Genomic DNA, 27443 nt, shown 5'->3' with positions numbered 1-27443 from the left:
AGGAATGTTTAGTAACAAATTTAGACCAATTACATACCTGCACCTCAAACTTCTCTTCTTCACAGATGGACACCCTCTTCCTCTTCTGCCCTCTGGTTCTCTGTGGAATACAGAACAGCATGTTAGGTTCATTTCGGACCCTTTTAACGAAGCTAGATTTTTGTGCTAATTGATTGATCTGTGTGAATTGATGAGAGATAATTGACCTGAGCACTGGTCAGTCTCATGATCCTTGTGAAAGGTTATCAGCTAGCCATGCAAGGCACAAGGTCACAACAAGGTCACAATATTTCTTTACTTTGAGTTGTTGAGTGGTCAGGCAAATCTTTAGTTTTTGGTAGTTTGTCTGTGAATCTGTCAAAATAATAATTTGACTTAATTAGAGATATGCTCCACAAGGTATTAGCAGCATCAGAAAAATCTAACTTTATTTGTAGCTTTCCTGTTCTCGAAAAGATTCTGGAGCCAGTGGAAGTTTGCTCCCTCAGCTGTTTATTCAGATTGTCAAACAAAGAAAACCCACTGTGGTCTCTGCCTTTTGCTACAATACAACAGAAAGCATAAACTGTTTCCAAATACATGTTTTGTTTGATTGTCCTGTATTTAATCCTCTACTGCCCAGTGAGGCTGGTGTTTTGTTTTACCTCTGGACATACAAGACAAGAGAGCCACACAGTGCTGTCTGTGGACTAGGTTCTATTCAACTGCACGAGAGAGAGTGAGAAAAAGAGGGGCGGGATAGACAGAGCGATAGAGAGAGAGAGAAGGGAGAGAAAGAGCTGTGGAGATATGGCTGCTCCCTCCCTCCCTCCCTGCCTTTCTCCCTCCACCTCTTCATGGATCCCACTTATCTACAGCCACCATACCCTGATCCTCCTCCGATATACCACCCCAGCCCTGCTTCCCCCCCGCCTCCCTATTCTCCCTCCCAGTCTCAGCTCCCCGAAAAAACACAACAGATATTCATCAGAGAAGAGGGGAGAAAAACACTCTCCAGTCCTCTTCCATTTTATTTCCCCCTAGTCTTTTGTTTTTAGACTGTCAATAACCAACCCCCTCCACACCTGGAAGGAGAGAGCCTGAGGAACACTCATTCTCTGTGGCCACTCACTGCCTGGTAAGTCAGAGAATAGCCCAGCTTCTGTCTGGTTGGCTGGCTGGCTGTCGCCGTCTTAGATAACACCCAAAAACACCCTGCTATTCCTTAATACAAAAAAAAGAAAAGAACAACCAACCATAGACGTCTTCTACTCCTTCTGGAGGTTTTCACTCTCTGTATGTTCTGTCAGAGAGGGATTGAGAAAGGCAGGAGGGATGGAGGGGAGTGGGAGGAGGTGGTGAAGGGAGGATGGAGAGAGGAAGGTGGTGTAGAGGGAGGTGGTGTAGAGTGCTGTGGCGGTGAGTCTGGGTTAATGAGTTTTTCTGTTAGCGCGTCTAAAGCAGAGTGCCCAGAAGTACGCTGGCCTGAGGACCCTGCTGCTGGAAGTACTCAGGGATTAAGCCAGCTTTTTCTGATTTCCTCTCGCCGCGTCCGCTCCAGTCGAGGAGCTTCAATGCTGCATTTATCTTCAAATGCGAGGGCAGCTGCTGAAAGGGCCCTGCTTTGCATTTTTAATGCTTTTACCAGGGCACCCTAGCGCTGGCACCGCTCTAAAGCCCTGTTTCAATTTATCAGGGCTGGCTAATCGACCTCCCGCTGGCCCCTGCATGGGGACGAGTGTTGGAGTGTGTGTATGTGTGTGCGAGGCCACAGGGGTAAGATGGCCCACTGCCACTCTGTGGTGCAGCTCAGCCTCCTCTGGCCCTTGTTCAGGACCTGCTGACTGAGTACACTGCCTACTGCAGGGTAGTGCCCTCTTCTAACTCAACATGTGCCCTCAAGGTCACAGAGTGTGGAGGATATCTGTTAGACATCCTACACACAGCCTGACAGCTATACTCCGTAACGCATCACTACTTTCAACACTCATTGAATGATTACATCTCAGAACCATCAGTTCCCGGACCCAAACTGTACCTAATTTTCAAGGAAGCTTGGTATTTGCTTCTTCTAGTAGAATCTACTGACAATATCTCAAATTATTAGGCCAATATCTCTAATTATTATCTCGAAAAAGAATAATTGCCAAAAACCATCCTGCATTTTCAAGGAGGCTTGGTTATCATTGCTTCTTCTTCTAGAATCTTCTGTGTGACAGTGTGTGTAATGGGGTGGTGATTAAACATGGCCCTGCTGCAACACCCCTCCATGATTACACAGGAACATCCTGTATGAACATATGCCATTAGTCTAGTGAGAATGATGATGAGAATGAAGTTACTACATCTAGTTACTGCTGGGTCCTCTGCTCCGTTAACTTCTCTAATCCTGCATGGTGCTGTGACATGATTCATGGCTGTTAAAGATGCAATGATGTACTTAATTAAAAGATTGATTTAGCTCAGTCGTACAAACTGCCCCCAGTTTTAATTTCCTCACCTGAACAGAGACCTTGATTAGGTATGCTGTGTGTGTGTGTGTGTTTGCACACTTTACCTTATATCTTATTTATTTTTAACCTTAGTCTGCATTGCACTGAACTCCGCATTGGATGTGTTGATCTTTCCCTGGCCAATCATAGATTACCTTAATGGAGTCAACCACTATAGGAACCAAACAGTTAAATAAACTCATACTCTGGGCCCTTTGTAAGGTGGTGCCACCCGCCCACCCGTCGCAGGCAGGCAGAAGTGGCTTAGAAGGGAGCGAGGAAGGAAGAGAGGGAGGGATGGAGGGAGGGCTGAAGTGAAGGAGCCAAGTAGCTGTGGTTCTAGCATTTAGCAGTTAGCATTTCTAATGATACGCGTTCCATCTGCCAAGTGGTGGCGGAGGAGCCAAAGGCAACAGATGGAATTGTTTTCACAATCTGTTTAAATATGTTGTTGATTTTTCTTCTTCCTTTAAAAAAAACATACAACCCGGATCCATCATTCGTTCGCTCGTGTCAGGAACAACAAGGAGATGTTTGATTCCCCCCTTTGTTAATATTCCAACTTCCTCTTACATGATTGTAGATTGGAAGTAGTTCAGTCCATTTGGATCAGTTTGAATCTGATGGCAGACCTGAAACAATGAGCCAGCGGGGGATGTTTGGGGCTGAACACCAGAGGAAGTGTGTGTTTGGATCCACCAGCTCTAGTTTACTGGCATGTCCACTAGCAATCCTGTTTAGTACAGCAGCGTGACCTATGTGTTCTGAATGGCCAGCCATTAGCCCGTGAGTCTGGTCTGTTAGGATCTATATCTGTTGGGCTCTGTTAGTCTGGCCTGTTATGATCTATATCTGTGGGCTCTGTTAGTCTGGTCTGTTATGATCTATATCTGTTGGGCTCTGTTAGTCTGGCCTGTTATGATCTATATCTGTTGGGCTCTGTTAGTCTGGCCTGTTATGATCTATATCTGTTGGGCTCTTAGTCTGGCCTGTTATGATCTACATCTGTTGGGCTCTTAGTCTGGCCTGTTATGATCTATATCTGTTGGGCTCTTAGTCTGGCCTGTTATGATCTATATCTGTTGGGCTCTTAGTCTGGCCTGTTATGATCTATATCTGTTGGGCTCTGTTAGTCTGGCCTGTTATGATCTATATCTGTTGGGCTCTATTAGTCTGGCCTGTTATGATCTATATCTGTTGGGCTCTATTAGTCTGGCCTGTTATGATCTATATATGTTGGGCTCTGTTAGTCTGGCTTGTTATGATCTATATCTGTTGGGCTCTGTTAGCCCAGGCCAGACTATCTGTTAGCCCAGGCCAGACTATCTGTTAGCCCAGGCCAGACTAACAGAGCCTATCTGTTCAGGCTCTATTAGTCTGGCCTGGGCTATCTGTTGGGCTCTATTAGTCTGAACTGGTATATCTATCTGTTGGGCTCTGTTAGTCTGGCCTGGGCTATCTGTTTGGCTCTGTTAGTCCGGCCTGGGCTATCTGTTTGGCTCTGTTAGTCCGGCCTGGGCTATCTGTTGGGCTCTGTTAGTCTGAACTGGTATATCTATCTGTTGGGCTTTGTTAGTCTGGCCTAGGCTATCTGTTTGGCTCTGTTAGTCTGGCCTGGGCTATCTGTTGGGCTCTGTTAGTCTGAACTGGTATATCTATCTGTTGGGCTTGTTAGTCTGGCCTGGGCTATCTGTTGGGCTCTGTTAGTCTGGCCTGAGCTATCTGTCGGGCTCTATTAGTCTGAACTGGTATATCTATCTGTTGGGCTCTGTTAGTCTGAACTGGTATATCTATCTGTTAGTCTGGCCTGGGCTATCTGTTGGGCTCTGTTAGTCTGGCCTATCTATCTGTTGGGCTCTGTTAGTCTGGCCTGGGCTATCTATCTGTTGGGCTCTGTTAGTCTGGCCTGGGCTATCTATCTGTTTGGCTCTGTTAGTCTGGCCTGGGCTATCTATCTGTTTGGCTTTGTTAGTCTGGCCTGGGCTATCTATCTGTTTGGCTTTGTTAGTCTGGCCTGGGCTATCTGTTGGGCTCTGTTAGTCTGGCCTGGGCTATCTGTTGGGCTCTGTTAGTCTGGCCTGGGCTATCTGTTGGGCTCTGTTAGTCTGGCCTGGGCTATCTGTTGGGCTCTGTTAGTCTGGCCTGGGCTATCTGTTGGGCTCTGTTAATCTGGCCTGATATACACTTCCTATGATGGAGTACTTTTAACCCCAGGTATAGGTTGACGGATTACTGTCTGTTTCTCCAAATCTGGATTATACAGTAGATGGCAGGACAATTCAAAAGGCTACCCCAGAAATATCAACCCAATCAACCCCTAAACTAGCAAAGTGGAGGCATTTAAAACCCATTTTGTCAGACCACCACTTAAAGGGATACTTCAGGATTAATGCCTTTATCTACTTCCCGAGTCAGAACTTCTGGATACAATGTGTATGCCTCTGTGTCCAGTATGAAGGAAGTTAGAGGTCATTTCACAAACAAATGCTAACTAGCGTTAGCGCAATGACTGAAAGTCTATGGGTATCTACTAGCATGCTTTTAGCAATTAGACGGGCTTGTGTAAACAAAATAAATAACATGTTTTATTATAATACAGTGCCTTCAGAAAGTATTCACACCCATTGACTTTGTCCACATTTTGTTGTGTTACAGCCCAAATTTAAAATGGATTACATTTTGATTTTGTGTCACTAATCTACACACAACACCCCATAATGTCAAAGTGGAATTATGTTTTTAGGAATTTTTACAAATTCATAAAAAAAGTAAAGCTGAAATGTCTTAAGTAAATAAATATTCAAACCCTTTGTTATGACAAGCCTGCTCGGTCCTTCTGTCGAGCAGTGCATTTCAAGCACAGATTCAATGACAAAGACCAGGGAGGTTTTACAATGCCTCACAAAGAACACGGGTAAAAAATAAACACTAATAAAAAAGCAGACATTGAATACCTGGTTCAGTCTGCTTTCCAATAGACACTGGGAGACAAATCCACCATTCAGCAGGACAATAACCTAAAACGCAAGGCCAAATATACACTGAAGTTACTTACCAAGACGACATTGAATGTTTCTGAGTGGCTTAGTTACAGTTTTGACTTAAATTGGCTTGAAAATCTATGGCAAGACTTAGCAAAGATCAACAACCAACTTGACAGAGCTTGAAGAATTATAAAAATATTCTACAATCTAGGTTTTGCAAAGCTCTTAGAGACTTACCCAGAAAGACTCACAGCTGTAATTGCTGCCAAAGGGGATTCTAACATGTATTGACTCAGGGGGTTGAATACTTATCTAATCAAACTATATTAGTGTTTTATTTTCCATTAATAAAAAATAAAAATATAAAACAGTATTTGACAGAGTATTTTCTCTCGATCGTTGACAAAAAATGACAATTAAATCTATTTTAATTACACTTTGTAACAACAAAATGTGTAAAAAGTGAAGGGGTGTGAATATTTTCTGAAGGCACTGTAAATAATAATATATATTTTTTAAAGTGTCTTTTATTACACACCGTGCCCCTCACATCTCGTTTCTTGGGCTCTGGGGACATCTCCTGAGGGATGAATTTGATTGGACCTTTAATCTGTCTCCGAGACCTTTTGGTGCCGTCGGGCAGTGTCTCCATGGCGATGTCGGCATCATCGCTACTGGCCTGGTCACACTCTGAACATTGCCTGAGGAGATGGAGGGAGGTAGAGAGAGAGAGAGATAGGAGGGAGTGAGAGAGATAGGAGGGAGGGAGGGAGAGAAAGAAATAGATGTTTCAGGGCCCAGAAACTGTTCTCTCCTCTATGCAGTGGTATTCATTTTACTATCTGTGAACATGTTATGCATGGAAAATAGGTTTCGGGAAGCCTTTCTCTCTGATTACTATCAATGTCTGAACAACAGGACCTATATGCTGCTAATTATGTTGGGCAGAAAAACAAAACACTAAGATGTTTTTTTCGAAAAATACTGGTTTCCCAAAGCACTGAAATCTGAGCCTGGAGGTCCGACACTGGATTTGAGGAAAGGGGTTTCTGCTGACCCAGGCAAAGCATAAGACTGTGACATGGGTTTCTATCAGTATTAGAAGTTAGACAAAGTTAATATCGGTCTTAAAAGGTTAATATCAGTATTAGAAGTTAAGACAAAGTTAATATCGGTCTAAAAAGGTTAATATCAGTATTAGAAGTTAAGACAAAGTGAACTTGTGGATCCTGTATGTGTTTCTGATTCTGACTGAGAAGCCCTGTCTGCACCTTCCTTTCTGCCTCTGTGAAATTCCTGCCGTGCAGATCCTGATAATAAGGTAGGCTATGACTTGGCCTCGGCTCCACACAATTTCATCCATCCAAATGCTTTCTAATTTCCGCCCGCTGGAGCAGAACGCAACCACCCTCTCTTTTTCATGGTTAAATGAATTACTCCCAATCACAGACACGAGGAACGTGCAGGTTGAGGTGCCACAGAAACAAACAATACACACATGTCTAAGATGTGCATGCGCACACACACACACGTGTGCATAAACACACACGCGTATATGCAAACGCATGTACACACACTACAATCCCCCATCCTCCTTCACTTCGGAAGTAAAAAGATTAGACTAGCTGCTCTATGGAGATAACTCACTATGGAAGTATCTCACTAAGCGACAGAGATGGAATACTATTGAAACTATTGAGACAGATACACAAAAGAGCTCCTCTATCTATCTATCCAGATAAGGACATATAGCTCTGTGTGAAGTGGGACATTTCCACCATCTCTGCATTCTCTATCTGATAAATCTACTGCCACTGAGTAAGCTGAAATGTCACACTAAACATAAATAAATAAATGGTGGACATTAATGCATCTCCTACTACAAGTTATTATAAAACGGGTTGTTTGGATCCTGATTGGATGATATGCGGGAGTTGTGGGACAACTTTCTCAAAATACCATGACGTGTTAATCTCATCAATCCACTGTCCCGCAGCCCAGGCAGGAAATTCCTAAACTTCATCTCAATTGGGGGGAAAAGCGTCTACACATTATTTCCCCATGCTACTAATTGGTTTGCAACAGTTGGGGAAACTAATAATTCACCATGGAAACCGTAAACACACAGAATTCCATTCATTCATTAACCAACGCAGAGCGGCCTGTGTAGGCCTATTTGATATAATGAAGTTCTTGTCTCTCATCATCATTGAATCTCTGTTAGCTAGCTACATGCCAATGATTTGTTTAGCGTAGCAACATCGGATGAACAGAATGCAAAAGTTATCCAATGTGGGCCTGGAGGCATGGGAAATAATGGCTGCGAGTGGCCATCGATGTGAGAGCTCACTCAAGAGTTATTGGCAGCCTCTAACATGGAGATCAGAAAGTGCTGGAGTGCCATTTTAGCTGGCAAAGATGTGAGTGGGACGTCCCATTCTCCGCCAGGCTGTCACCAACCAGCGCCAGGTCCACGGACAGTCCTTCCATCGAAGTCACTATTAACATCACCAACTAGCTTGGTTAGTTTGGACTTGCCAACCATGATAGTTGTTGCCTACGTAGGACTATTGGATATTTTTTAAATCATTATTTATTGAAGTTCTTGTGTCATCATCATTGAATCTCTGCTAGCTAGCTACAAGCCAATGATTTGTTTAGCGTAGCCACGTCAAATGAATAGAATGATTAGAACTAATGACTGGGTCAAAACATGAGAGAAGAACTAACGACCAGCCCGCTTCGGTAGCAACTTCAGAATGCAAAAACAAATGTATTCATTAAAATAATGTTTATAATGAAAACATTTCATTAATATTTTTATAAATATGTTGACAACTGTTTTATAAAAGCAATAAGGCCCTCTAACCGGGAGTTTATTGTGTGATAACTCCCACCTAAGGGCTGTTCACAGCTCTTGGCTTCACCTCGGTCCTAAGAACTGCCCTAAATCGGGAATTATCACACAATAATCCCCGGGTTCTCATGCCTTATTGCTTAAATGACATGTTTTTATACAACAATGGTAAAACAATGTCATACCAGATGTACAGTGCAGTATGTCATTGCGATGGGTTGTGTGTTTGTGCTATGGACAGCACTTGATCCAACTTTTGCAACTCTTGTACCATCGAGTCCTCTAGCACCCATTCACATGTTCTCTCTCTTCCCCACCCCCCCTCTTTTCTTCCCCATCTACCTCCCCCTCTCTTTCTTCCCCATCCACTTCCCCCAGTCCCTCTCTTTCTTCCTCATCTACCTCCCCCAAGTCCCTCCGTCTCTCTCTCTTTCTTCCCCATCTACCCCCCTCAGTCTCTCTCTCTCTCCCTCCCTCACCAGTAGCTGTTCTTGGTCTTCTTGGGCATGCGTGTCAGCGGAGGCTCCAGACAGCCCAGATGGTAGTAGAGCTTGCAGGTGTCACACAGGAGCAGGAGATGCTGGTCCTGGTTTTTCTTACAGATCCCACAGCTAAAAAGGAACACACACACATACAGTACCAGTCAAAAGTGTTAAAAAAATCAAAATATATTTAATATTTTAGATTCTTCAAAGTAACCATCCTTTGCCTTGATGACAGCTTTGCACACTCTTGGCATTCTCTCAACCAGCTTCATGAGATAGTCACCTGGAATGCATTTCAATTAACAGGTGTGCCTTGTTAAAAAGTTAATTTGGGGAATTTCTTTCCTTCTTAATGTGTTTGAGACAATCAGTTGTGTTGTGACAAGGTAGGATTGGTATACAGAAGATAGCCCTATTTGGTAAAAGACCAAGTCCATATTCTGGTATGAACAGCTCAAATAAGCAAAGCGAAATGACAGTCCATCATTACCTTAAGACATGAATGTAAACCAATCCGGAAAGTGCAGTCGCAAAAACCATCAAGCGCTATGATGAAACTGGCTCTCATGAGGAACGCCACAGGAAAGGAAGACCCAGAGTTACCTCTGCTGCAGAGGATAAGTTCATTAGAGTTAACTGCACCTCATATTGCAGCCTAAATAAATGCTTCACAGAGTTCAAGTAACAGACACATCTCAACATCAACTGTTCAGAGGAGACTGTGAATCAGGCCTTCATGGTCGAATTGCTGCAAAGAAACCACTACTAAAGGACACTAATAAGAAGAGACTTATTTGGGACAAGAAACATGAGCAATGGACATTAGACCGGTGGAAATCTGTCCTTTGGTCTGATGAGGCCAAATTTGAGATTTTTGGTTCCAACCGCCGTGTCTTTGTGAGACGTAGAGTAGGTGAACGGATGATCTCTGCATGTGTGGTTCCCACCGTGAAGTACAGTATGGAGGAGGAGGTGTGATGGTGCTTTTCTGGTGACACTGTCTGAGATGTATTTAGAATTCAAGGCATACTTAACCAGCATGGCTACCACAGCATTCTGCAGCAATACGCCATCCCATCTGATTTTCGCTTAGTGGGACTATAATTTGTTTTTCAACAGGACAATGACCCAACACACCTCCAGGCTGTGTAAGGGCTATTTGACCAAGAAGGCCTCCACAATCACCACACCTCAACCCAATTGAGATGGTTTGGGATGAGTTGGGCCGTAGAGTGAAGGAAAAGCAGCCAACAAGTGCTCAGCATATGTGGGAACTCCTTCAAGACTGTTGGAAAAGCATTCCTCATGAAGCTGTTTGAGAGAATGCCAAGAGTGTGCAAAGCTGTCATCAAGGGTAGCTACTTGAATGTAAAATCTAAAATATATTTTGATTTGTTTAACACTTTTTTGGTTACTACATGATTCCATGTGTTATTTCATAGTTTATGTCTTCACTATTATTCTACAATGTAGAAAATAGTAAAAATAAAGAAAAACCCTTGAGTGGATATCTGTGTCCAAACTGTTGACTAGTACTGTACATACAGGAAATACATCAAAATCAACTCTAAGAAGATAGTTCTCAGATGAGAAGCTAGATATAAAGAGCATATAAAAGAAATCAGGTATGATAATACATACTCCTTAGGAATAGTGATGGTTGTAGAGTGTTGGAGTGCCCCAGGGTTGAATACTGGGACCTCTCTGATTGCCCAGTCACTCAATATGAGACTTTTACTTGTTTGTAATGCCTGTTGTTTGAATGTTTGTGTGTTTGTTTGTTTACCTGTAGAGGACAGCTGGTAGGTTGGAGGACTTCCCAGGAGCTCCTCCCTCCTTCTTGCTGGGCTTCCTCTCTTTTGGGGATTTCAGGACCGATGGGGAGTTCAGTTTCTGTCACGGAGAGAGACACGTCACACAATCAACTCATAGGTGTAGTGGAGACTTCAGAGAGAAGCAGTGAAGGACAGAAATGTCAAAGGTGTCCACAGAGAGGAGGGAGAGGGACGGAGGGATGGGGGAGAGAGAGCGATAGCGAGAGAGAGAGTGGGAACCTATTGTTGGTCAGTAGACAGACAGACAGACAGAGGCGGATGTGGGTCTATTTCTCCCCAGCATCTCGTTGGCTGCATGATGGCTACTGTCTGTCGCAGGTTAATTAGAAAACGTATCTGCTAGGGAGCTACTGGGGAGCTACTGGGCCACTAAACAGACAGGCTTCTCACTTGGGCAGTTCTAATCTGAGCACGCTCAGTACGCTGTCGCCCACGGCTCCCAGGGACCGGTCCTATAGGGGGACCTAAGAGAGAGGGGCCAGGGCCTCAGGACCCCAGGGTGTGTGTGTGTTTGTCTGGGGTGTGTTATCTACTAATTGTGGACCACAGTCTCCTGGTGCAATAGCTCAGTGAGTAAAAAATCCCTCCACTACTGATAGAGGGAAGTCCCCTGTCAGTTAGAGTTAATATCAAAGAGATGTGTGTGTATGTGTGTGAAGGTATCTGCTAAAATAAGAATCGGAGACAGGGAGTGAGAACCAGCCTCAGGCCATCTGTCTGGTTCATACTGGGAGTCAGACAGGCTCTGAGGCAGTGGGGGACTGAGCGGTGAGCACACACACACTAACACAGCATAAACACACACAGCACACACACAAACGGCACCCTGGGAAGGGTCAGCTGATTGGCACGCCTTCAAGGAAGAGTCTCGGTGTGTGACACACACGTGCACAGCATTTCAAATGTGATGCTTTAACTCCGTGCCAAACGGAACACTGCCAGGCAATGTTAATGAAGTATCTCATTGGTTAAAAAGATGTGACCGAGGTGTTTTTAAGTTTCACAATGTCTTCACTTTTAGAGAGTACCTCTCTCTCTCCCTTAGGCGACAACACTGAGTCAATGTCTTGGATGAGGGCTGGGGCTGCGGTTGCGAACAGCAGTCATTTCTGGTAATGTAAGGGATGGGACGGGCAGAAGGAGGGGAAATAAAAAATGAAAAGGTATCAGATAGATGACACAAAGCAACGCGGGGACGTGACTGATGTAGCCACTTAAACCTTTCTACGTTTCTAATTATGGGATTTATGGAGGTCGTTGCAGATTCACGCCGTTCTTTCCTTCCAGTCTTTCTTCACATCCTCTAGCTGTATCGCTCCATCCATTTATCTGAAGCCCCCATCGCAGCCCGATCGCAAGCCATACTTTTAATCAAGCATCATGCATTCAGTTAGCCGCTTGCGTAGATTTCTAAAGGGCTGATTACATATGCAGTCTACGGTCAACTGTATGTTGTATTATCTAGGACTACCCCCTAACCTTAGAGAGATTGGGTGTAACCAGAGGGGTGTGTGTGTACGTGTCTTGCTATAGCATCCTGTCAGAGCACTAGCTCTCTGCAGGCCTCTCCGCCTAAGTTCTCATTCTCACCTAAACACAGCAAGAGCACAACACACACACCTCACACACACGCAAACCTCGCCCAGGCACACACACACCTCGCACACACACACACCTCGCACAGACACACACCTCGCACAGACACCTTACACAAACACACCTCACACAAACCTTGTCGTTTCCAAAGTGTCATGTGAGAGAGGCTGTCTGAGACTGCGTCAGTGTCAGTGCATTACCCTGCTGCCTCCCCTCTCACAGCACAGAGCCTGTCTGGTTATTAATCTCTTCAGTGTCAGTACATTACCCTGCTGCCTCCCCTCTCACAGCACAGAGCCTGTCTGGTTATTAATCTCTTCAGTGTCAGTACATTACCCTGCTGCCTCCCCTCTCACAGCACAGAGCCTGTCTGGTTATTAATCTCTTCAGTGTCAGTACATTACCCTGCTGCCTCCCCTCTCACAGCACAGAGCCTGTCTGGTTATTAATCTCTTCAGTGTCAGTACATTACCCTGCTGCCTCCCCTCTCACAGCACAGAGCCTGTCTGGTTATTAATCTCTTCAGTGTCAGTACATTACCCTGCTGCCTCCCCTCTCACAGCACAGAGCCTGTCTGGTTATTAATCTCTTCAGTGTCAGTACATTACCCTGCTGCCTCCCCTCTCACAGCACAGAGCCTGTCTGGTTATTAATCTCTTCAGTGTCAGTGCATTACCCTGCTGCCTCCCCTCTCACAGCACAGAGCCTGTCTGGTTATTAATCTCTTCAGTGTCAGTGCATTACCAAGTTTAGATTAGATCAGGATTTACACACATTATCAGTATATCATCTCTCAAGCTAATTCTGTCCCTGTTTATATCTGTACGTTTAAGTTCAAGTTATCACATAACATTGTTAACTTGTGCACCGTTCCAATTTCGATCATCTTGGATTCAGTCATTTCACACACTACCTAAGTGTGAATAATGTTTCACTGGTTGTTGCCTTGGACAGAATTTCTGAATAAAATCTTTTTTAATGGCACTTCCAAACAGGCTCTGTTACTTAAAAAAGTAAAAAGGTCTCGCAGAGCAATTTCTGTAGAGCCGCATTTCGCACTCATTAAACGACCCATCACCCGTGGCGACGCACCTAGGCGATTTGGTTGCCATGGCAAGTGGGAACGTGATAGAAAGCAAGCGGACCGTGTCTAACTTCATTTAGAGTGGAGCAGAGCCAGGTCTGGTCTGCCTTTATGGCAAATGACAGGTCAATCACTTAGTGTAAATGAAAGATGTTGTTTTTTTACAGGAGCCTATTACGGGCTGCAGAATTACCCCACGGTAACTCTGTGGGTTGCTACGGCAGGTTGCTATGGCCAATCTAGATTCCTCTCAATCCATCATCATCACCAGCTCCTGGGCATGTAGCAGGGAGACCTGTCCGGTTGGAGTTTAATCCTCTGACTTTCTAACCAACTTTTCTGTTCTGTTTCTGTTCTGCGTAGGCGTGATGAAACAACAAATGAAGGACCGGTGCTGGAGTTTGGTTTAGTGGGAGTGTTGCCAACTCAGGAATAAACATAAGAAAGAAAGATAGGAGGAGGAGAATGGATGAGGAGGAAAGGAGGATGAGAAAGTGGACAGAGGAGGAAGAGGGAAGGAAAACAAGAGGAGGAGGAGAAAGTGATGTGATATTAACATACCTGTCCTAGGATTCCTCCCAGCATGGTCCATATGACCTGGCCCTCACTCCTCAGAACACCGTTGACATTCTGCAGGTCCTCCAGAGACTCACACAGCTACAGAAAGGGAGAGACAGACAGCTTATGTTGTGTGTGTGAGTGTGAGTGTGTTTGTGTGTGTGTGAGTGTGAGAGAGAGATGCACACACATACCCTTATACTACCCCTTACAAAGAGAAACATCAAAGGACACATACACACACAGGTAAAAACACCTGTCATGTCTATATTTGAAGACAGACATTAGATACGATGTGAAGCTCCTCAAAGAAAGAGATGAGAGGAGGAAAAGAGGTGAGTATTATTAACTGGATGTGAATCTCAAGTACTGTACACTCTCTGTAACTCTGTCTCCTTCTCCCTCTTCCTCCCCCTCTATCTCTCTTTCTCTCTCTCTGTAATGCTCTGTCTGTCTCCTGTCTTTTCCTCTCCATCTCTCCGTAACTCTCTGTCTGTCTCCTTCTCCCTCTTCCTCCCCCTCTCTTTCTCCATTCCTCTGTCTGTCTCCTCCCTCTTCCTCCCTCTCTCTTTCTCCATGCATCTGTCTGTCTCCTCCCTCTCCCCCCCCTCTCTTTCTCCATTCCTCTGTCTGTCTCCTCTCTCTTCCTCCCCCTCTCTTTCTACATCTCTCCGTAACTCTCTGTCTGTCTCCTTCTCCCTCTTCCTCCCCCTCTCTTTCTCCATTCCTCTGTCTGTCTCCTCTCTCTTTCTCCATCTCTCTGTAACTGTCTGTCTCCTCTCTCTTCCTCCCCCTCTCTTTCTCCATTACTCTGTCTGGCTCCTTCCCTCTCTATCTCCATCTCTCTCTGGGCTTTACTTAATCAGCTCTGCCAGAGGAGGTGAAAGGGAAACGTTCACTAACACCTCACATTATCTCCCAGAGATGACTGAGTCTACCTCCTCCTCCAACCCCCCCCCCCTGTCAGGGACTTTATAGCTGTATCAGTAGCTAGACTTCTAATCTTAATTATCCTTCTCCCTCTTTGTGTTTCTCCATCTCTCCCAGGGCCACTTCTCCCTCTTTCCCTCTCTGTGTTTCTCCATCTCTCCCAGGGCCGCTTCTCCCTCTTTCCCTCTCTGTGTTTCTCCATCTCTCCCAGGGCCACTTCTCCCTCTTTCCCTCTCTGTGTTTCTCCATCTCTCCCAGGGCCGCTTCTCCCTCTTTCCCTCTCTGTGTTTCTCCATCTATCCCAGGGCCACTTCTCCCTCTTTCCCTCTCTGTGTTTCTCCATCTCTCCCAGGGCCGCTTCTCCCTCTTTCCCTCTCTGCGTTTCTCCATCTCTCCCAGGGCCACTTCTCCCTCTTTCCCTCTCTGTGTTTCTCCATCTCTCCCAGGGCCGCTTCTCCCTCTTTCCCTCTCTGTGTTTCTCCATCTCTCCCAGGGCCGCTTCTCCCTCTTTCCCTCTCTGTGTTTCTCCATCTCTCCCAGGGCCACTTCTCCCTCTTTCCCTCTCTGTGTTTCTCCATCTCTCCCAGGGCTCCTTCTCTATTTTTCTCTTTCCATCTCCATGTAAAAGCAAGTCGAGCGGTGCAATTAGCAACACACACTCCATTAATAACGCCTAATACGTGTGGCAGAAAGACTGAACGCAACATTAACTCCCCTGACTTTTACTCCGCTATTTTATTCCCTTCTTCATCGGGCCTGATGGAGCGAAGCTGCCCTGCGCCACCGTACCCAGGTCACATGGGGAGGACAGATGAAAGGAGATAGATGGAGAGACAGAGAAAGAGAGAAGAGGGACACAGAGAGATTGAGGGAGAACAAGATGGATAGAGCGAGAGACAGAGATGAGAGATGGCGAGAGCTAGACGGAGGAGGAACAAGAACGCTCTTAAAATGGCATTTTTCACGGTATGTAGTAAAACAGTGGTTAATGTGTCATTGTAGGTTTATGAATGATGCACTGTCTGTGTTTCCGAAGACTAGAGGCCATGTAGTACAAAGACATAGCACAGCTTCAGTGTGAGGACTCAGAGCAACGCTACTGGAGAATCACTGGTAAACCCCTAGTGACTGGTTGATAACAATGTGGATTAACATTTTGTCCACCATCTCCCTGGCCGTGTCTACTACCACAGAGCAGTCAAGCAAGCATGTTTTTCGGTGGTTTTTACGGCTTGTACCCCTACTAACCTTGTTGTAGTCGACGTGCAGCTTCTCCTGCTCACTCTCCAGCTTGTCTTTGAGGCTCTTCTGCTCAGAGATATTGTCCTGGATCTGTACCATCTTCATGTTCCTCTCTGCATAGCAATAAGGACACCAATCAATAAACCACCATCACAATCTATACACACACATCAATAGGACCGATCCCAATCTATCTCCATCTATATACAGGAAAAGGCACATGAGAAACAGCGTGTGCTGATCTGATGGGAGATAGCTGGGGGATGTTGTTCAAGGTTACTGGCACGCTGTGTCGTCACACAAACACGTGCGAGAGCACACACCTATCCACACACATGCGAGCGCACACATTCACGCACAAACACACATCTGGCAATGTCATCATCATCATTCATTTTGGGGAAGAACATGTATTTTTTCCAAGGCTGCATGCTGAGAGCCTATAGAACTCTGGCATAGACTCTCAGACAGTTCACATTTAGTAACAACATGAAGTATAATCGTGTATTAGGTTGGTAATGTAAGTCTATGTAGCCATCAGTCAGATGGTTTTTGTTTCCCTGCTCACCCAGGTAATAGTTGACGAAGTCTGCAGTGAGGGCAGGCTGCTTGTGTTTCCTGCGTCCGTCCACACTGGCGCTGATGTCTGACGTGTCTACGGGGAAGATGTCCGTGCTGAAGAAGAAATAAAACAGGGCAGACCCGGGATTTGAACCGACAACCCCCTGGTTGCTGGTCCACCTCTCTAACCTCTAAGCCCCTCCCTGATGAGGGGAAAAAGGTGCAGCTCTCGCACTTCCAGTTAAAACTAATCTTTATGAATTCTAGGGGTGTGCCGAGTAGTCGGACAAAACGAGTATTGTAACTGATTTGGCCAATTTATGGATACGATTATGATCTGAGTATTTTTTGTAATTATCCGTGATTGGAAAAACAGTTATTTTCGGGTGCCAGCAAGCATCTTTCTCATGTCGTTCAGATAATGTCTTTGAGTCAGGCATGTGTGTAGTCTAAATAACTCAACTGGCTAGTTTGCCTGTCTGTAAAGAGAAGGGCGGGCTGTACGTTGATCCTGCTGTTCTGATTGGATAATTTCACCGGATTACTTTATTTTATATTTTAACTTTACCTCGCATGTTTTCAGTCTGATCATTTAGATTGCTGCTGCCTGCTACTATGATAAATCACATGGTGAGAACATTTGCTATCAAGCTATCAATGTGCATACTATCTAAAAATTGGGGCAAGGGTCGGGAAAAAATATGAAACTGATGCACATTTTGACTGAGTGACAGCAAACTTGACGGTCCGCTGCACGTTGAGGACACAGACACACACACCCCTCCGCGCACTGCTCCTAATTTGCAGTGAGAACATGCAGGGAGGTATTTTGCCAATACCTATTTAGGCATAATAAAATCCTATCACGAGTATCATCCGATCCGAATATCAACTGTCAATTTACGGATACGATTACGAATATGAGTACTGCCATGTTGGCACAACCCTAATACATTCTACATTTGGGCTACACCTCAACTATCGGTCGATCTGAACACTGTCTTTTCCCACAGACATAAATCCTCTACAGGAATGATGTCCCCCCCACGGGACGGTTAAGCTAAAGTAGGCTAATGTGATTAGCATGAGGTTGTAAGTAACATTAAAATTACCCAGGACATAGGGCAGAAAGCTTAAATTCTTGTTAATCTAACTGCACTGTCCAATTTACAGTAGCTGTTACAGTGAAATAATACCATGCTATTGTTTGAGGAGAGGGCACAATTATAAACTTGAAAATGTATAAATAAACCAATTAGGCACATTTGGGCAGTCTTGACACAACATTTTGAACAGATATACAATGGTTCATTGGATCAGTCTAAAACTTTGCACATACACTGCTGCCATCTATTGGCCAAAATCTAAATTGCGCCTGGGCTGGAATAATACATTAGGGCCTTTCTCTTGCATTTCAAAGATGATGGTATTATCTTTTACCAGATCTAATGTGTTATATTCTCCTACATTAATTTCACATTTCCACAAACTTCAAAGTGTTTCCTTTCAAATGGTATCAATAATATGCATATCCTTGCTTCAGGTACTGAGCTACAGGCAGTTAGATTTGGGTATGACATTTTAGGTGAAAATTAAAATTAAAGAGTTGGATCAATTAAGAGGTTTTAACTCCTACCTGATGCCCATGAGCTCAGCCTTCCTCATGAGTTTCCTGATGGCGGAGGCGCTGGAGGTCAGGGGTCGTGGCAGCTTTTCCCGGGGGACCCAGGCCTGGGGCCGGGTGTTACGGGACTCTGCCCTGGACCGGTACTGCTGCAGCCGGGTGGTGATACGGGCCTGCCAGGGGCTCAACACAACACAAAGAAACACACACTTCATTATCTAATGACAGTTTGACCGAGTCCCAAATGGTACTCTATTCCCTATGATCCTGGTCAAAAGGAGTGCACTATATAGGGAATAGGATGCCATTTCGGACGCAGACATTACAACTTAAAACTTCCCCAGGTTGTTCCTGCTGGGTTCTCCTTCAACTCACTCCTGCCTGGCTCAGTTTGTAGAGCATGGAGCTTGCAACACCAGGGTTATGGGTTAAATTCATTTCGGTATGAAAAAGTACCAAAATGTATGCAGTCACTACTGTAAGTCACTCTGCATAAGAGAGTCTGATAAATGATTAAAATGTCAAATGTAAATGTAAAATAAAATAAAAGTAAATAAGTAAAACATGGATAACTTACTGTCGAAGACGGTTCATTGTTCTATGTACAAGAATCAATGACGCAAACACTGACAAGCATTTCTATTTATTTACATTTTGCAGTCCTAACAGCGGAGAGCCAGTGTGAGTCTGAGCCAGTCTTGACCTCTCACCTGTGCCTCGGGGGCCAGCTGCTTCTCTTTGTCCTGTAGAGACGCCTTGCAGTAGGACTGGAGAGCCAGGTAGTTCTTCCTCTTCCACTTCCTGTCATAGCGGTCCGCATGCTGCTTACAGTATGCAAAGAAGGGATCGGCTATGTCCTGGGGAAACACACACGTGTTCAAAACACGATCGACCACGGGTCAACATTGTTCCTTGTGTACCGTGTATGCCATGCCTTTCAGCACTCTTAAGTCAAGAGATCAATTTCCCTGTGTAAAATACAGTCACTTACATAATTCAAAATAATATGTTAGATTCTGGGTTAAACATGGAACATTGTTATACTACAGACATGATCCATCAGAAGTAATACTATAGTACCTGAGGAGTGATAGAGACTGGTTTTTACATCAGAAGTTAATGGTTATCTGTAGGAGACAGATGGCTTTGGAATGTGCTGGGTGGACGGGAGGCAGTTAAGGGAGTGCTATAGGTGAAACGGGTGGAGAGTTTTGGATTAGACATCAAGGGGGTTGAGGTCACCTTAAGGGAGAAGGAATGGTTTATTACCCCATCACTTCGTCTTCCTGTCGAACCATAACAGATGTCAGGGTTGGAGAGGAGGAGGAGTGCATCTAAATTGGAGTATATATACTTGTGTTGGTGGAAACATGTTTTGTCTAATGCAGCTGTATTGATCCTCTGGGAAGAATTAAACGTGGTTAAGCTTTGATAGTGTCTGTAAAGTGTTTTACTCTGAGAATTAGAAACTAACAAATAGTAATGGTTTCATTATTATCCGATGGGGATTTTTTTTCTCAGAAATGGTCTTCCAAATTCCAGGTAAGAAAACAGTGAACTACAATTAAAGTCTGTATTTCTTAATTATATTCAATATCCACAACAACCATACAGCTCACCTTCAAGGTCCTAAAACATGCATCTCCCCCTTTCCTCTTCCTCCTCCGTCATAGGGATAAAACACACTACAAAACCCGCCAGCCATTTCACAGGCAGGCCCCTGGCTCCCCTAGAACCGTTTAGGCTTAAGGTGTTTAGGTGGATTTTATCAGAGGCTTCACCTGTTGATAGGGGCCCTTTGCCACAGCTCACTGGATTAAGTGGATAACGGTGAGTATGCACTTTCTGGGCTGGGTTTATCGGTGCGCCGGCCACCTTCATGCCGCAGAAATAAGTGAGGCGAGGCGCATATGAGCTGCACTGCAGAAGGATCCTGAATACTAACTATAACCAGACCGTTATAGTGTCAATATTATACAGACTTAGATTTGTTATTACAATTTCCATATAAGCAGGAGGTTGGTGTAGGAGCCAGGGCCGGTTTTAGAGACTGTTTTAAAGGACTACTCGTTTGGGACCAGAGGAACTTACAGTAAATTAATACGTTACTGTCTCATTGACAAACTGATCCCAGGTAAGGAAGTCAATCAATTGATCAGATGAATTAAGGCTATTGATGGGAGGTCTGGAAACTGGGATCTGATGGATATCCTGCTCTAAGAACATCCCCACCCCCGCTATGTTGTTGAAACGCATAACAGGGTCTTTAAAAACAGACTGAGATTTAATAAAATCCCACTTCTGAAACCATATGTGAGGAATTTTACAGAAACAAAAAAAACAGGGTCACATGATTCATGTCCTGTTTTCTTCTCTTACCTCTTCCGCAGCTGCCTCGGAGAGAAGCCCCTCCCTCTGAGCACAGGTCACATGGAAGTAGGATCGGCACATGCCAGCATCACAACTGATACACACGCCTGTCCGGGCGAACCGGGTGTCCTCGCAGAAACTGCACTCCTGGACAAAGAGGAAGCAAAAACATTGGTCAGAAACCCCACTTATGCAATAGAGAGCTCAGAAACTGCACTCAGGTACAAAAAAGACCATAAAAGGTTCAGAAACCTTCGACAATGACTTCGCTCAGTTCAATCAAACAAACAAAGTGACCACATGGAGAAACTTGCAAATGCTTTAATTATTCTCCTCTCAAATATAGTAATACCCGTCTTCCAGCAGCAATTTATTTTCCGTTTGAAAAGGCCCTGAACCACAGCAGGAAGCCTTTTCAAGTGCTTCTAAAAATCATTCTCCTCCACAAAAGTCTTCTATTGGCTTAGTGACCCTCAAAAGGGTTCCATCTAGAATGAATGTCAGACTGACTCCACTGACTGATCAATGTGTTTAGTTGGATGTAAAGTTTGACAGTAACCAACCAAACAAGAGTCATTTTATTACTGTCTTAACGTGCTGCTCCTCATAAACCAGACTAATTCATCACAGACAACGGAAGTCTATTGTCTGTGTTGACAAAAACAGGGAGTCCAAAAATCTAAAACCCATTCCTCAGTCTTCCACTGTGATAAAGCATGTTGGAAGTAATATGGATTGATTTTGTTCCACACGATTTACATCATCTTTATTATTTGAAACATATAAAAACATGTCATTTGTACTTGCCTTGGCCCCATACTTGGAGTAATTCATCTCTGTGAGAGTCACTGGTCGTAGTTTATCAATGTCCCCAAACGCTACTCCAGGGACGTAGAGAGCACAAACCACATGGACCCATCTAGAAAATACACATGAAAGAAAAAAGGATACATTAGCAAAGGCGCTATGTGAAGCATGTGCCTACCACACCTACTCATTCAAGGGTTTTTCTTAGTTTTTACTATTTTCTACATTGTAGAATAATAGTGAAGACATCAAAACTATGAAATAACACATATGGAATCATGTAATAACCAAAAAGTATTAAACAAATTCTTAAAATATAGCCACCCCTTGCATTGACGACAGCTTTGCATACTCTTGGCATTGTCTCAACCAGCTTCACGAGGTAATCACCTGGAATGCATTTCAATTAACAGGTGTGCCTTGTTAACAGTTAATTTGTGGAATTGCTTTCCTTCTTAATGCTTTTGAGCCAATCAGTTGTGTTGTGACAAGGTAGGGGTGGTAAACAGAAGATAGCCCTATTTGGTAAAAGACCATATTATAAGTCCATATTATAGCAAGAACAGTTCAAATAAGCAAAAGAGAAACGGTAGTCCATCATTACTTTAAGACATGAAGGTCAGTCAATATGGAACATTTCAAGAACTTTGAAAGTTTCTTCAAGTGCAAAAACAATCAAGAACTATGATGAAACTGGCTCTCATGAGGAACGCCACAGGAAAGGAAGACCCAGAGTTACCTCTGCTGCAGAGGATAAGTTCATTAGAGTTAACTGCACCTCATATTGCAGCCCAAATAAATGCTTCACAGAGTTCAAGTAACAGACACATCTCAACATCAACTGTTCAGAGGAGACTGCATGAATCAGGCCTTCATGGTCGAATTGCTGTAAAGAAACCACTACTAAAGGACACTAATAAGAAGGAGACTTGCTTGGGCCAAGAAACACGAGCAATGGACATTAGACCGGTGGAAATCTGTCCTTTTGTCTGATTTGCCATGTCTTTGTGAGATGTTGAGTAGGAAAACAGATGATTGCATGTGTGGTTCTCACCGTGAAGCATGAAGGTGGTGGTGTGATGGTGCTTTTCTGGTGACACTGTCTGTGATTATTTAAAATTCAAGGAACAATTAACCAGCATGGCTACCACAGCATTCTGCAGTGATAAGCTATCCCATCTGGTTTGTGTCCATGAGACTATCATTTGTTTTTCAACAGGACAATGACCCAAAACACACCTCCAGGCTCTGTAAGGGCTATTTGACCATGAATTTGACAATTACCTGACCTCAACCCAACTGAGATGGTTTGGGATGAGTTGGACCGCAGAGTGAAGGAAAAGCAGCCAACAAGTGTTTAGCATTTGTGGGAACTCCTGTTGCAAAACTGTTGGAAAAGCATTCCTCGTGAAGCTGGTTGAGAGAATGTCAAGGGTGTGCAAAGCCGTCATCAAGACAAAGGGTGGCTACTTTGAAGAACATAAAATCTAAAATCTATTTTGATTTTGATTTGTTTAACACTTTTTTGGTTACTACATTATTTCATACGTTTTATTTAATAGTTTTGATGTCTTTAATATTATTCTACAATGTAGAAAATAGTAAAAATAAAGAAAAACCCTTGAATGAGTAGGTCTGTCCAAACTTTTGACTGGTACTGTATATATATATTTTTTTGCAGGACGTAACATATAATATGAAATGGATGACATTGTACACTACTGGCTGAAATTATACAAAACCTTTATAACGCATCTTTAAGATATACAAGTAAATGTGTGCTGACAAAGCTCTATTAAATTAGGTACTGCAAAATGTGAAAATGTAAACATTGCAAAATATGAAAACTTCACTCAGATAATTAACATAAATTAATCACTTAAACAGCTTTTAAAACTTCAGTAGTTGATTTCAGCAGCCCAAGCCACACTCTCTGACTGAGCATCAGTTTGGTGTGACACATTTTCACATGCGGACTTTGGGGACGAGAATCCGAAGTCCAATATAAAGATATCCATCTCCAGCAAGCAAGCGAGCGCTCCACAGTTTAATTTGCTGTGTTTTTCATGCTCTAGTGAAGTAGTAAATTCGGGTGCAGGCTGGCTGAGGAGCCTTATCAGCGACAGCGTGGCTGGAGTCTCCACGCTTCACATAACACACTTTCTCTCTCTCTATCCCTCACTGTCTCTCCTCTCTTTTTCTCCCCCCTCCTATCTTTCTCTCCTTCCCTCACTTGCCTTCTTTCCCTCTCTCCATTCCCTACCCTTCTCTCTTTTTCTTCCCCTCACCCTCCCTCTCATTCTCTCTCTCCCGGTCTTCCCTCTCTTCTCTTTCCCTCTCTCTACCTGCTATACTTTCTCCAAAGCTGAATGCATGCACAATTTAAATGGAGAGAGGCTTTAGGTCACCTACAGTGAATTACCATTAACGGCCAACTACTTTTGTTGATGTGGTTGAAGGCAATTCCTATAGTGTAGGCAATTCCTATAGTATAGACAATTCCTATAGTGTAGGCAATTCCTATAGTGTAGGCAATTCCTATAGTGTAGGCAATTCCTAGTGTGTAGGCAATTCCTAGTGTGTTCATTGCAATTTCAAGAGTGTGCGTGATTGGTCCAATGTAATTCACCCAAATGAGCAAATTAAATCATGTGAAAAATCATAAAATCAGTGTGTAGAATCATGGCCCACCTCCCAGCGTCAGTCTCTTTGAAGATCCCGTCCTGATTGGGGCAGAGCTCACAGCTGGGCGTGACTCCGTTCTTGCAGGCATCACAGAACCACGGTTCCGTGGAGTTCTCCGAGGCAGAACTCATGATGGAATCACTCTCCCCGTCCACTCCATAGCAACCTGGAACACATGTAGAACGTCTGTCAGTCACATCGTCAGAGGTGCTTTCAATAATGCTGATCGGTAGCTGACAACAGTTAACATATTCCATTAGCGTTTACGTTTGCCGCGAACATTCAATGACTAATTATCATGCATCTATCATGCAATAGCTCTATCAGAGTAAGGGTTGCAGAATCCATTACATTGTCTAACAACAAGGTGGTGGATCCTCTTAAAAGGTGTGAAGGCTGAGTCACACCTAGGACCGAGAAGACCAGAGAACAGTGCCCTGACAAGCACACAACGTGTCAACTTTCTGTTTACTTGTTTCCCCTAAAACCTCCAGAGAGCTTTCAATCTACTCTAAAACTTTATACTCCAGCGTTCTAAGAGGGAATATTTGATCATATTGTCGAGGCCTCAGACTAAGAGAGAGAGAGAGAAGCCACACGCAAAGCACGTTAATATTTTTTCCAGGGTTGCCAAAACAATTACTTTCGTTGATGCGGTTTCTATGGCTGCTATTACACTGGCCAAACGTGGTCCGCGCTACAAATGAGGGCAGCAATCAGCCTCTCTGCCTTCCATTGGAGAGATAACACACTGGCTCCTAATTCAGTCACCCAGCCTCCAGGCTCTCTGAGCGATGGGAGACTCACAAATCAAACTCTCAATGTTGTACATGCTCTGCATGCTTGTCACTCTGGACCACACTCGGGAATCAGTCGAGTCTGACGACCAACCGACGGCAAACATTGAGAAGCCACACCAGACGGCAATGTTTATTCAGTTGTATGTTGTTTTTTCTCTCAGTGCATACATGTCCTCTATATGTGCGCTCTGATTTTGACCATTTGCATCACGGTGAACAGATATGTTAGAGTGGCTTGAAAACGATGTTTGTCTGTGTGGAAAATAGGCGGGTTATATAGGGTACTGCCGTATCCAGGTCGTCATTGTAAATAATAGTTTGTTCTTAATTAACTGACTTGCCTAGTTAAATAAAGGTTACATTTACAGCAGGTTTATTTATGACCAGGTGAGGAAGTCCAAGTCAGAATTACATCAATCAAGTCAGGATCACATCAATCAAGTCAGGATCACATCAATCAAGCACTGATTATTTCAATAGGGCAATTAGTACACAGCTGGAGCTTCATCCTGACCTCCAAACCACGATCTCTGCCTCACATTTAACTACAACAAACTACAATAAATGTCCTTTCTCAATGATTCCCCCCACAGTATGTAGGCAAGGGCAAGAGGCTAAGTCCCCAGGTGCTCCAATATAGCTCAAGGTTTATTTTCTTAAAAAAAAAAAAGATATTACTGAAAATACTGCTGGCAACAGTTGGGTGCTTAATAGTGATTGGTGCTTTGAACCAAGGGAACCGGGAGCTGTGAACGATCACCACGCTGGTTTTACCGGCTTACGGCTGAACCGTCGCCGCAAATCTCCGATGTTCCTTTTGAACCGAGATACAAAGCTGGAAGCACTAAGCCATGGGGTGCTGGCTAATGTGAGCTAAGCTGACCAAAAGTGATGACTACGGGGTAGCTTCATAATCCTCCAAGTGAAGATTATCCTTGTCACAAATGACGAGCTTGGCAGTTAAAGAGGTTATAGGGGGTAGGGTATAGTGTTGACTAAATCAAGAGAAGAAGAAGTCATTTGAATTGTATTACGGTTTTATAGTGAATGAAAGGTCCGACTGGGTATATGGTGCTGCTGAGGAAGGAAGGACGCGGTCGTGCTTACAAGACATTAGGTGTTAACATTTAAGTGTGAATATGAGTGTGTGTGTGGTTCTGAATCTCCATCTGTTCTAATATGAAGATGAGTGTTTTTCTTTTCCCCAGGATCAAACTAATAGGCACACATCATTTTGGTGAGAGAGTAATCAGTTATTTTGACAGTGCATAGATGGGTTCCTATTTTCATGTTGGCAGCGATGTCACACTAATCATCTCTTTACGGTTCTCAACACACCCAACATAATGTCCATCTCTGCCTCCTCCTGAAAGTGAGGTGGAGAGAGTACACCTACACACCTGTCAGAGCAGCGCCATTGAATTCAGTTCATTGTTATCGATGCTGCTTCAGTGTTACCTGTTCCATCATTACATCTCATTTAGATTTCAGACACAAATGATTTCAGATGGAAGTCGAACAAATCAATATTGTTTGAATATTTGGAGAAATGTACATAACAGCTGTCTCTTCATACATGCAGTTAAATAATTGTTTAATCAATTCAATAAACTAATATCCTGTGTAAAAACAACTCAATAAACTAATATCCTGTGTAAAAACAACTCAATAAACTAATATCCTGTGTAAAAACAACTCAATAAACTAATATCCCGTGTAAAAACAACTCAATAAACTAATATCCTGTGTAAAAACAACTCAATAAACTAATATCCTATGTAAAAACAACTCAATAAACTAATATCCTGTGTAAAAACAACTCAATAAATGAATATCCCGTGTAAAAACAACTCAATAAACTAATATCCTATGTAAAAACAACTCAATAAACTAATATCCTATGTAAAAACAGGTCTGAAAAGAGGTTTTAGTCAAATGTCCTATATTCTAATCTCTATCTCTTCATCTATTCACTCTGTGGCTACCTGTCAAAATATTTCCTTTTCTCCCCCCCAGAAATAAAAACTCCAGCATCCAGCGTTTTCAAGATGGATGCTCTTAGATTCGTTCAATTCAATTTCTCCCTCAATGGTAACACTTTCGATTCCAAGATTAAGTGGACCTATTCAAAAGCACTCATATAAGCAGAGCCGATGTGCAGAATGAGGCATGACAACACCCACACACACAGAGCCCAGATCTCACTAAATAACACCAATTACATATGATGTAATTGAAGGTTTTCATGACAGATGTGTGTGTGTTTTCAGATGGAATGAGCAGAAAACAACTGCCAGCTGTCTTCCTCTAAATCACCAGCACTGAATTAAAACTCCATATTAAGATGGAGAACAATCTCTCAAAACATGACTTTATTCTGCTCCTTTTTAAAAACAATGCAATCATTCTCATGGCCAGTATACCATAGAATAAATCATTTCCTCGTTATGGGGAAAAAAAACCACAAGGCTGCTACGGCTTGATAGCGTGTTCATTTCAATTCGACTTTCTAAACCTGTTTTGAAAGGAAGACAGAGAGAGGGAGAGCGAAAGA

The 27443-nt window shown here is 43.6% G+C and overlaps 1 protein-coding gene across 1 annotated transcript in view; it reads right to left on the bottom strand.

Annotated features, from left to right (window-relative positions):
* The window catches only part of phf14 (PHD finger protein 14), an 88937-nt gene that overhangs the window by 52649 nt on the left and 8845 nt on the right, over nt 1-27443 (bottom strand). Inside the window, exons 6-17 of the mRNA XM_038966185.1 lie at nt 24096-24255; nt 21405-21516; nt 20607-20744; nt 18938-19084; nt 18240-18400; nt 16611-16717; nt 16049-16155; nt 13874-13969; nt 10584-10690; nt 8792-8923; nt 5994-6156; nt 44-100 (exon numbers count right to left, since the gene is read on the bottom strand). Coding sequence (XP_038822113.1) covers nt 44-100; nt 5994-6156; nt 8792-8923; nt 10584-10690; nt 13874-13969; nt 16049-16155; nt 16611-16717; nt 18240-18400; nt 18938-19084; nt 20607-20744; nt 21405-21516; nt 24096-24255 — 1487 coding nt within the window. The remainder of the gene's footprint in view (nt 1-43; nt 101-5993; nt 6157-8791; nt 8924-10583; nt 10691-13873; nt 13970-16048; nt 16156-16610; nt 16718-18239; nt 18401-18937; nt 19085-20606; nt 20745-21404; nt 21517-24095; nt 24256-27443) is intronic.

This window comes from Salvelinus namaycush, chromosome 27 (genome assembly GCF_016432855.1).
Source record: "Salvelinus namaycush isolate Seneca chromosome 27, SaNama_1.0, whole genome shotgun sequence".
Lineage (NCBI taxonomy): Eukaryota > Metazoa > Chordata > Actinopteri > Salmoniformes > Salmonidae > Salvelinus > Salvelinus namaycush.
Note: the sequence above shows the minus strand (reverse complement) of the source record. Positions and strands in the feature narration are given on the sequence as shown.